At 41.5% G+C, this 12,127-nt stretch overlaps 1 protein-coding gene across 4 annotated transcripts in view; it reads left to right on the top strand.

The window, feature by feature from the left end:
- The window catches only part of FAM177A1 (family with sequence similarity 177 member A1), a 41,218-nt gene that overhangs the window by 25,789 nt on the left and 3,302 nt on the right, over positions 1-12,127 (top strand). For all 4 annotated transcript variants that reach the window (XM_023227464.3, XM_023227465.3, XM_023227462.3 and 1 more), the window contains 2 exons: positions 8,466-8,532; positions 10,221-10,318. In XM_023227464.3, coding sequence (XP_023083232.1) covers positions 8,466-8,532; positions 10,221-10,318 — 165 coding nt within the window. The remainder of the gene's footprint in view (positions 1-8,465; positions 8,533-10,220; positions 10,319-12,127) is intronic.

Here is a 12,127-nt window from a genome sequence, read left to right as displayed (position 1 = left end):
GAGCATAAGAAATGGAGGCCTATGCTAGATGTGGTGACTCACACCTGTAATCCCAGCACTTTGGGAGGCCGAGGTGGGTGGATCACGAGGTCAGGAGTTCAAGATCAGCCTTGCCAAGATGGTGAAACCCCATCTCTACTAAAAATACAAAAATTAGCGGGGTGTGGTGGTGGGTGCCTGTAATCCCAGCTACTTGGGAGGCTGAGGCAGAGACTTGCTTGAACCTGGGAGGCAGAGGTTGCGGTGAACCGAGGTTGCGCCACTGCATTCCAGCCTGGGTGACAGAGCAAGACTCCATCTCAAAAAAAACAAAAAAAGAAGTGGAGACCTAGATCTTTTTATAATCTTATAGTAACTCACTTCAATTTTACCTTAGATGTACCTTAAGAATAAACATATTTTCTGTAATTCTCTTACGTATTAATTTAGTTTCAGTTAATATTCCTCAAATATGTGTGTATTTATGTAAGTTTATATATATATTTTAAAAATATTGTTATAGGCGGCCGGGCGCGGTGGCTCACACCTGTAATCCCAGCACTTTGGGAGGCTGAGGTGGGCAGATCACGAGGTCAGGAGATCAAGACCATCCTGGCTAACATGGTAAAACCCCGTCTCTACTAAAAATACAAAAAATTACCCAGGTGTGGTGGCATGCACCTGTAGCCCCAGCTACTCGGCAGGCTGAGGCAGGAGAATTGCTTGAACCCGGAAGGCAGAGGTTGCAGTGAGGCAAGATCACGCCACTGCACTCCAGCCTGGGTGACAGAGCGAGACTCCATCTGGAAAGAAAAGAAAAGAAGAGAAGAGATAAAAGAAAAGGTTAAGAAGATTATAAGGAAGAGAAAATATATTTACTGTTCATTAAGTGGGAAGTGGATCATCATCATAAGTCTTCTTCCTCATTGTCTTCACATTGAGTAGGCTGAGGAGGAAGAGGAGGGGTTGGTCTTGCTGTGTTAGGCATGGCAGGAGGTGGAAGAGGAGGTGAGAGAGAAAGGCATACTTGCTGTAACTTCATGGAAATACATAGTAATTTCTGTCTGACTTTTTTATACTTTTCATTTCCCTAAAAAATGTTCTATGTGGTAACAGTTCTTTTCCCACCATTTGCTTTAGTTTCACTACCTGTATAGAAGGGTCCATGTTGTAAAAGAAGTCAAGTAGTCTTGAAAAAGCAGAGCCCTTCTGCCAGATTGTCTAATGTCAGTTTCTTTTCTGGCACTGCTGCTTTTACATCTTCTTCATCATCTGGCAATGGTTTGGAGGCACTCATCTCTATCAAGCCATTTTCTGTTAATATCTCTGGTGTGTCTATTAGCTCTTGAATTTCTCCAAGATCCAAATTTTGAAACCCTCCACCCCCCAGCCCACCTTTCTTTTCATATCTACCATATCTTTCATGATTTCATTGATTGGCTGTGTCATAAATCCTGTGAAGATGTGCACAACACTTGGACACAGTTTTCTCCAGCAGAAATTTGTTTTTTGTTTGATGTCTTTCACAACTTTTTCTATAACAATGGCATCTTCAGTGATGTAATCCTTCCAGACTTTCATGATGTTTTCTTTATTGGGGTTCTCTTTTTTTTTTTTTTTTTGAGACAGAGTCTCACTGTCACCCAGGCTGTAGTGCAGTGGCGTGATCTTGGCTCACTGCACCCTCCATCTCCCAGGTTCAAGCAATTCTCCTGCCTCAGCCTCCCGAGTAGCTGGACTACAGGTGCACGCTGCCACGTCCGGCTAGTATTTTGTATTTTAGTTAAGATGGGGTTTCACGATGTTGCCCAGCCTGGTTGCAAAACCCTGAACTCAGGTAATCTGCCCGCCTCAGCCTCCCAAAGTGCTGGGATTATAGGCTTGAGCCACTGCGCTCAGCCCACGGTTCTCTTCTATTGCGTCAGCAGTACTTCCCATAGAGTAATGTGTGTAATGAACCTTAAAGGTCCTTATGACCCCAGATCTAGAGGCTGAACTAGAGATGTTGTGTTCGGCGGCAAGTACAACACTTTGATGCCTTGCTGTTGAACTTGTGGCCAGGAGCATTGTCCAATAACAAAAGAACTTTAAAAGGCAGTCCCTAATTAAAAGAATACTTTCTGACTTCAGGGACAAAGCATTGATGGAACCAATCCAGGAAAAGGGTTCTTGTTATCTAGGCTTTGTTGTACAGACGAAAGCCTGGTAACTGGTGTTTATCTTTTTCCTTTAAGGCTTAGGGGCTAGCAGCTTTATAGGTAAGGTAATAATAATAATAAACTGGACTGCATTTGTACAAAATAGTAGAGTTAGCCTATGCCTTTCTGCCTTGAATCCTGGTGCTTGCTTCTCTTCCTTACTAATAAATGTCTTTTGTGGCATCTTTTTTCAGAATAGGCACTTTGATCTCCATTAAAAACCTGTTCTGATAGATATCCTTACTTCTCAATGATTGTCTTAATGGTGTGTGGGAACTCATCTGCTGTCTTTTGGTTGGCAGAAGCTGCTTCTGTGGTTTTGTTGACATTTTAAAAGCCGAACTTCTTTCTAAAATTATCAAGCCATCCCTTGCTGGCATTAAATTCTCCAGCTTTAGATACTGTGTTAGGGTTCTCCAGAGGGACAGAAGTAATATATGTATATATGAAAGGGAGTTTATTTATTTTTTTTAGACAGGGTCTCCCTCTGTTTCCCAGGCTGGAATGCAGTGGTGCGATCTTGGCTCACTGCAACCTCCGCCTCCTGGGTTCAAACGATTCTCCCATCTCGGTCTCCTGCGTAGCTAGGATCACAGGTGTGTGCCACTATAGCCCAGCTAGTTTTTGTATTTTTATTTATTTTATTTATTTAGAGACGGAGTCTTGTTCTGTTGCTCAGGCTGGAGTGCAGTGGGTCAATCTCAGCTCACTGCAACCTCCGCCTCCCGCATTCAAGCGATTCTCCTCTCTCAGCTTCTCTAGAAGCTGGGATTACAGGCGTATGCTACCATTCCTGGCTAATTTTTGTATTTTTAGTAGAGACAGGATTTTGCCATGTTGGCCAGGCTGCTCTTGAACTCTTGACCTCAGGTGATCCAGCCACCTCAACCTCCCAAAGTTCTGAGATTACAGGTGTAAGCCACTGCTCCTGGCCTAATTTCTGTATTTTTCGTAGAAATGGGGTTTCACCATATTGGTCAGGCTGTGCAAGGGAGTTCATTCAAGATAATTGGCTCACATGATCATAAGGCAAAGTTCCACAATAGGCTGTCCACAAGGTGAGGAAGAAGGAAGCCAGTAGTGGCTCAGTCCAAGTCTGAAAGCCTCAAAACCAGGGAAGCTGACAGTGCAGCCTTCAGTCTGTGGCTGAAGGCCTGAGAGCCCCCAGCAAACCACTGGTGTAAGTCCAAGAGTCCAAAGGCCAAAGAACCTGAAGTCTGATGTCCAAGAGCCGGCGGAACAGATGAAACCATCCAGCACAGGAGAAAGATGAAAGCCAGAAGAGACTCAGCAAGCTGGCTTATTCCACTTTCTTCTGCCTGCTTTGTTGTAGCTACACTGTCAGCCCCTTGGATGGTGTCCACCCACATCAAGGGTAGGTCTTCCTGTCCAAGTCCACTGACTCAAATGTCAGTCTCCTCTGGCAACACCTTCACAGACACACCTAGAAACAATACTTTACCAGCTATCTAGGCATCCCTCAATCCAATCAAGTTGACACCTAATATTAATCATCACAGATACTTTACCGTCCTTTTGCTTTAAGCTGTCATAATTCTACTTTTTCTTGAATCATATTAGTCTATAGCTATGCCTTTCTTACAAGCAGTCCTGCAGCATATAAAAGCTGCATTTTCAATACAAGATAAAAAGTTGGCCATGCACGGTGGCTCACACCTATAATCCCAGCACTTTGGGAGGCTGATGTAGGTGGATCACTTGAGGTCAGGAGTTGGAGACCAGCCTGGTTAACACAGTGAAACCCCGTCTCTACTAAAAATATAAAAATTAGCCAGGCATGGTGGTGGGTGCCTGTAATCCCAGCTGAGGCAGGAGAATTGCTTGAACCTAGGAGGCGGAGGTTGCAGTGAACCAAGATTGCACCTTTGCACTCCAGCCTGGGTGACAGAGTGAGACCCTATCTCAAAAAGAAAAAGAAAGAAAAAAAAGATATTTGGCAAAAAGCACAAGGTTTTCATGCCTGCTGGCATAGCTGCAGGAACAGCTTCACAAATTTCCTTTTCTTTCTTTCTTTCTTTTTTTCTTTTTACAATAGTCCTTACACTGGATTCATGTATCTTGAAATGGCAGGTAGCCACAGCTGCAGACCCCAACCTTTGGTATATATCAAGCAGTTCACCTTTTTCTTGTAATGTCATGACTGTTTCCTGCTTCTTGAGAGCACTTCTAGCATCAGTTATGGCGCTTTGTATTAGTCCTGTGGTGTTATTTAAGGTTTGTAGTATTGTACTAAACATGTTGAAAATTATGTAAGAACCACAAGAGATCAATTTTTACTGTGATTTACAATTTACTGGAGAGATGAACTGCTCACCTGGAGATGATTAATGTCACATGCCATTTTAAGCAAATACAACCCTTGAGCTCACTGCAATAGCAGCAGGAGGTGGCTAAGAAATTATAGTAGTATATTATGTACTACAGTTAATTTTATGCAGTTATGATTTTTTTTTTTTTTGAGACAGAGTTTCACTTTTGTTGCCAGGCTAGAGTACAATGGGGCAATCTTGGCTCACTGCAACCTCCGCCTCCTGAGTTCAAGCGATTCTCCTGCTTGTTCAGCCTCCCGAGTAGCTGGGATTACAGACGCCTTTTGTATTTTTAGTGGAGATGGGGTTTCGCCATGTTGGTCAGGCTGGTCTCAAACTCCTGACCTCAGGTAATCCACTCGCCTCAGCCTCCCAAAGTGCTGGGATTACAGGTGTGAGCCACTGCGCCTGGCCCATGCAGTTATGATTTAATACTATATCTTTATGTTTGAATACATTTCTCTTGACTGCAAATGGCACAATGTAATGTCTGTTTGTGCGGGTAAGTTTTGATAACTCTATTATAAAATTAAAAATTGCACATATTTTTATGGTAATAAATGATAAACTAGTGTCTACATTTATTTTATGCATTCACAGCATACTTTTTCTTGATTTTTTTGATATTTCTAGTCTATGGGTTCATCTGAGTTTTTTAAAATTGTTACAAATTTTCAAAAAATGTTTAATATATTTATTGAAAGAAAATCCATTAATAAGTTGATCCACACAGTTCAAACCTGTGTTGTTCAACTGTATGCTTTCCTCCAAAGCATGCCTAGTCCTTTTCTAAATAGTTTTTTGGCCTTATCACGTATTATGTGTTATTGAAATTGGTTCCTTTCCTTGTACTCCTGCCACTGTTTCCATTTGCTGTAAACCATAAGATCAGAGCATCTTAAACAGAGCCACTAAAGTAACCCTTGTCCCACATAAAAGACGCATCCTGCTCTGAATGTAGAAGATATAGCGGATTTTATCCAGGGTGTCAGTAATACATAGTTTTTTCTTGGCTGAATCTGTTTGGACATTCGTTCTTCAGTAAGTAGAGACAACGGAGCTGCATTACTTTGTCTCTTCAGGCACAGTATCACAGAAACTGGCGTATCTACTTTTTATGGCACTGCTGTGTTATGTTGATTTCTGTTTTCACCCATATACTCAGTCTTTTTTTGTTTTTTTCTGAGACGGAGTTTCACTCCTGGTGCCCTTGAGTGCAGTGGCGCGATCTCGGCTCACCACAACCTCTGCATCCCGGATTCAAGCAATTCTCCTGCCTCAGCTTCCCGAGTAGCTGAGGATTACAGGCATGCGCCACTATGCCCGGCTAATTTTTGTATTTTGAGTAGAGATGGGGTTTCTTCATGTTGGTCAGGCTGGTCTCGAGCTCCTGACCTCAGGTGATCCACCTGCATCAGCCTCCCAAAGTGCTGGGATTACAGACGTGAGCCACTGCGCCTGGCGCCATCCACTCAGTCTTAACAGATATTCTTGTGTTTACCTTTTTAATGCCCTTTTAATCATTAGTATATATAAGAAGATTATGGACAAGTTTTTTTCTTTCTCCCCTCCTTGGAAGCCATATTAAAACAATTATTGTCCAGACACAGTAGCTCACTCCTGTAATCCCAGCACTTTAGGAGGCTGAGGCGGGTGGGTCAGTGGGGCCGGAATTTGAGACCAGCCTGGCCAACATGGCGAAACCTCATTTATACTAAAAATACAAAAATTCGTGCAATTGGTGCACGTCTGTAATCCCAGCTACTCATGAGGCTGGGGCGCGATAATCAATTGAACCCAGGAGGCAGAGGTTGCAGTGAGCTGAGATCGCGCCACTACGTTCTAGCCTGGGTGACAGAGTGAGACTCTGCCTTAAAAACAAAAACAAAAACAAAAAAAAAAAACAAACATTATTAATGCATTTGATTCATTGAAGGCTTTATACTATGTTTTCTTTGGATAAACATATCGGTACAATGAAGCATGCCTTTATCACTGGCTTCATCTAGAAAGGCAGATAACATCTGTTTGGCAAGCTTCACAAAATTCATTTGGTATTACAGAACCAAGATTAACTATGTAGGTGTGCATTGTGGATTGCATTTTGCCAGTGGCACTGGCTTACCAAATATGCACTGAGCTTATCTTGGGTTCTACGGTCTAGCCCTTTTTTAAGACTTAAAGAAGGGATACAGTTTCAGCTTTCTACCTATGACTAGCCAGTTTTCCCAGCACCATTTATTAAATAGGGAATCCTTTCCCTATTTCTTGTTTTTGTCAGGTTTGTTACAAAAATTAATTCAAGATGGATTAAAGACTTAAATGTTAGACCTAAAATCGTAAAAACCCTAGAAGAAAACCTAGGCAATACCATTCAGGACATAGGCATGGGCAAGGACTTCATGACGAAAACATCAAAAGCATTGGCAACAGAAGCCCAAATTGACAAATGGGACCTAATTAAACTAAAGAGCTTCTGCACTACCATCAGAGTGAACAGGCAACCTACAGAATGGGAGAAAATTTTTACAGTCTACCCATCTGACAAAGGGCTAATACCCAGAATCTACAAAGAACTTAAACAAATTTACAAGAAAAAAATCAACCCCATCAAAAAGTGGGTGAAGGATATGAACAGGCACTTCTCAAAAGAAGACATTTATGCTGCCAACAGACACATGAAAAAATGCTCATCACCACTGGCCATCAGGGAAATGCAAATCAAAAACACATACCATCTCACACCATTAGAATGACAATCATTAAAAGTCAGGAAAGAACAGGTGCTGGAGAGGATGTGGAGAAATAGGAACACTTTTACACTGTTGGTGGGACTGTAAACTAGTTCAACTATCGTGGAAGACAGTGTGGCAATTCCTCAAGGATCTAGAACTAGAAATACCATTTGACCTAGCCATCCCATTACTGGGTATATACCCAAAGGATTATAAGTCCTGTTGCTATAAAGACACATGCACACATATGTTTATTGCGGCACTATTCACAATAGCAAAGACTTGGAACCAACCCAGATGTCCATCAATGATAGACTGGATTAAGAAAATGTGGCACATATACACCATGGAATACTATGCAGCCTTAAAAAGGGATGAGTTCATGTCACATGAATGAAGCTGGAAACCATCATTCTGAGCAAACTATCGCAAGGACAGAAAACCAGACACCGCATGTTCTCACTCTTAGGTGGGAATTGAACAATGAGAACCTTTGGACACAGGATGGGGAACATCATACATTGGGGCCTGTCATGGGGCGGGGGAAGGGGGGAGGGATAGCATTAGGAGATGTACCTAATGTAAATGATGAGTTAATGGGTGCAGCACACCAGCATGGCACATGTATACATATGTAACAAATATGCATGTTGTGCACAGATACCCTAGAACTTAAAGTATAATAATAAAAAAAAGAAAGAAACAAACAAAACTTATCTTGCCACTTATTTGTCCCTTAATTTCCCACCATTAAAAGCTCATTTGATGTTCCCTTACATATCCTGCTTAATTTCTCTGAACCTTAATTTCCCTGCTATAGCATAAGTATGTCAGATGGCGTCCTTAAGTTTCTATGGACTGAATACCCTCTCTGTGTTGTATTTACAAATAGTGGAAACGAAAATTTAGCAAGACAGGAGAAAGGAAGGCTCTGGATTATCAACTCATTGCAGACTGCGATTACCAACTCCATTTCAGCAGCTTCGTCTTTTTTTTGATTCTTCTATGGGCTTAAGGTGGTGGTAGTTATATGGGTGAATGTAAAATATCTTTGTGGAATTTTAACTCTAAAGATTTTAAATTGTTGATTGGATTGCAGTCTCTTTGTAGTACTGCCTATACAATATTCTTGGTGCCTACCAAGTATTTGACTACTTCATTCTGGCCTAAATATATGGAATGAATTTAGGTATGACTGTTGCTAACCTGATTTCTTGTTGCAGACAAAACTTACCTGGGGCCCATACTTATGGTTTTACATGCTTCGGGCTGCTACATCAACTCTCTCAGGTATTGCTTTTCTGCTTGAATACTGTATAATTGCTGTAACATGCTTCAGCAACAGGAGCTTTCCTAAATAGGATGTTTCCAAACTGAAGGAGAAACAGTAGGGAGTTAATCACTGTCCTCAGGAGCTAGCTAGCTTTGGGAGATAGTAACCTAACTTGTACTTCACATTAAAACATTCTTCAGCTTCCAGTATGGTTTTTTTTTTTTTTTTAAGGAATGAAAAATGACTATATTAGTTTAGATATGGTTTTCAAGTTCTTAAACCTTTCTCTTAACAGCTATTTTGCTGCTTTGTCATTTGGTTTCCAATTGATAACATTCTCAATCTGTCTCACTGCTTATTCTAAAGCTTGTATTACAGTTAATTTATATTTGTATATCATTAATATTTCATTTCTTTTTTTTTTTTTTTTTTTTTTGAGACGGAGTCTCGCTCTGCCACCCAGGCTGGAGTGCAGTGGCCGGATCTCAGCTCACTGCAAGCTCCGCCTGCCGGGTTTACGCCATTCTCCTGCCTCAGCCTCCCGAGTACCTGGGACTACAGGCGCCCGCCACGTCGCCCGGCTAGTTTTTTGTATTTTTTAGTACAGACAGGGTTTCACCGTGTTAGCCAGAATGGTCTCGATCTCCTGACCTCGTGATCCGCCCGTCTCGGCCTCCCAAAGTGCTGGGATTACAGGCTTGAGCCACCGCGCCCGGCCAGTATTTCATTTCTTTAACTGAGATGTGACTAAGTCATATTTGAAGGAAATGAATGATCAACTTATAACTTAATAATGCGAATTTAAAATATAGGTTTTAAATTAGAAAGCTTTCTTCTGTTTCCATTTTTAACTCCCTCATAGCTTTTTATCACTTTCTGCTTTTTAATTAGAGCTAGTTGTGAATAGTAATTGATTCAACAAACATTTACTGAGCACTCAATATATGCTAGACAGGTTGGTGTAATGGAAAGAGCATGAGCTTTAGATTCAGACCTAGCTTTGAACTTTGGATCTGCTTTATCAATTTGGGTAAGTTCTTTAACCTCTCTACGCCTAACCTTTCACAGTGCCTGGCACATGGTAGGCACTCAGTGAGTGTTATACTACAAGCCATTCCCTTCCTCCAGCCCAATGATATCCCAGCTTTCTGAGTATACATTTTTCTTTTTTGAGACAGAATCTTGCTCTTTCATCGAAGCTGGAGTGCAGTGGTGTGATCTTGGCTCACTGTAACCTCCGCATCCTGATTTCAAGCTATTATCCTGTCTCAGCCTTGTGAGTAGCTGGGATTACAGGCATCCGCCACCGTGTCCAGCAAATTTCGTATTTTTAGTAGAGATGAGGTTTCAACATGTTCAAGCTGGTCTTGAACTCCTGACCTCATGTGATCTGCCTGCCTCAGCGTGAGGCATGAGTCACCATGCCCGGCAGTATACACTTTTCTTAAAGACATAGACATATAACAGATATACCTAGTGATAAGTGTTCTAATACACATATGAAAAGATTTGCTGGGAGTTCTGAAGCCACCAATACTTCTTGAAGAAATCAGGGAAGATATACAGAAGAGAGATATATTAGGTTTTTATAATCTACTTGAGAGGAGGAACAGTAACTCTTGTATTCCTACAGTGTCTTACACATAGACAGTGCTCAAGAAATGTTTATAGAATTATCTAAGTCTTTTAACTTTTGTATCTTCAGTGTGTGACTTCCTTGGAGAGAAGATTGCATCTGTTTTGGGTATCAGCACCCCAAAGTACCAATATGCCATTGATGAATATTACCGGATGAAGAAGGAGGTATGCCTCCTTTTTACATTTTCTTGATTCAGTTCGGTATGCCATGGACTTGATGGGTTGCATAATGAGCGGATGTATTTTCTAACTGCCCAACATATAGCTTTCTTGTGCTAGGCATTTCATTCTAGAATCATTAATTTCTTTTATCAAAGTAACATACATGTAGGGACATGGATGCAGCTGGAAACCATCATTCTCAGCAAACTATTGCAAGAACAGAAAACCAAATACTGCATGTTCTCACTCATAGGTGAGAATGGAACAATGAGATCACTTGGACACAGGAAGGGGAGCATCACACACTGGGTCCTATTGTGGAGAGGGGGTAGGGGGGAGGGATAGCATTAGGAGATATACCTAATGTAAATGATGAGTTAATGGGTGCAGCACACCAACATGGTACATGTATATATGTGTAACAAACCTGCACATTGTGCACATGTACCCTAGAAGTTAAAAGTATTAAGAAAAAAAAAAAGTAACATACATTTTGGAATTCTTTAAAACTGGAATTTCCCTATGATCTCTGTGCAAAATAAGCTAGATTTCATTGTCTTAGTGCTATGTGAGATGCCTTATATACATTATTTAATCTTCACACGCCTCTTTTTGGATTATCATTCTAATTCTAAGATGAAGAAACAAGATACTTAGAGCACATGGACTAGATGTAGGACAAGTGGAGTGGGTTCGACACAGACCAAGTACAGGAAATGTGTATGTGCCAGGTGTTAATGCACAAAAATTTGAGGGCAGTTTAAAAATAGTGAGGTCTTAAGGTGAGAGTGAAGTGAATTTTGTCTTAAAAAATAAAAGCCTTTAGTGCTTAAGAGCATGGGCTCAAGAACCAAAGGGTTTGAATTCAGAATCTATTCTGCCACTTAAAACTTTGTAACCTTGGACAGAACACTTAACCCCTCAATAAGCCTCAATCTCCTCATCTTTGTAATGAGAATTGCAGCATGCATGCTTGGGGGCTGCTCTACAGATTAAATACATTAATATATAAAACGTTTGGAACAGCACCTAGTGTGTATTGGTGAACACAACAAATATTGGCATCTGCTATTCAAGCAAATAGAGGGCAGCAATTCAGGTAAAGCTAGAATGTAGAGGCATGAAGGTACATTGTTATGGTTGGGGAAATGGCAAAAAATATAATAGTTTATTGTCACTGGGGCATAAGGTACAATGTGGGAGTAACAGGACACGAGCCTGGAAAGGTCAGCTGACTTAACATTTGTTATATGGTTTCAAACCTGTTTAATGAACAGATAAGTACTTCTTAACACTATAAGCCTTACTTAGAGCCTCATTACCTCATCTGGACTATTATACTAGCCTCCTAAATGGCATCTCTCTATTCTCAAGCAAGCCCCAGAGTAATCTTCTGGGGCTACTCACTGTGTACTGACTACCCATTCTGCAGGGTCCAATACAAATGCCACCTCCTCAATGAATTTAGTAGTTCTGCCACGAGAAATTATTTACCCTGGCCGGGCGCGGTGGCTCAAGCCTGTAATCCCAGCACTTTGGGAGGCCGAGACGGGTGGATCACGAGGTCAGGAGATCGAGACCATCCTGGTCTACACGGTGAAACCCCGTCTCTAGTAAAAATACAAAAAACTAGCCGGGTGAGGTGGCGGGCGCCTGTGGTCCCAGCTACTCTGGAGGCTGAGGCAGGAGAATGGCGTAAACCCGGGAGGCGGAGCTTGTAGTGAGCTGAGATCCGGCCACTGCACTCCAGCCCGGGCGACAGAGCGAGACTCCGCCGCAAAAAAAAAAAAAAAAAAAAAAAAAAAAAAAAAA

The sequence above is a fragment of the Piliocolobus tephrosceles genome, chromosome 6, assembly GCF_002776525.5.
Source record: "Piliocolobus tephrosceles isolate RC106 chromosome 6, ASM277652v3, whole genome shotgun sequence".
In the NCBI taxonomy this organism is placed as follows: domain Eukaryota; kingdom Metazoa; phylum Chordata; class Mammalia; order Primates; family Cercopithecidae; genus Piliocolobus; species Piliocolobus tephrosceles.
Note: the sequence above shows the minus strand (reverse complement) of the source record. Positions and strands in the feature narration are given on the sequence as shown.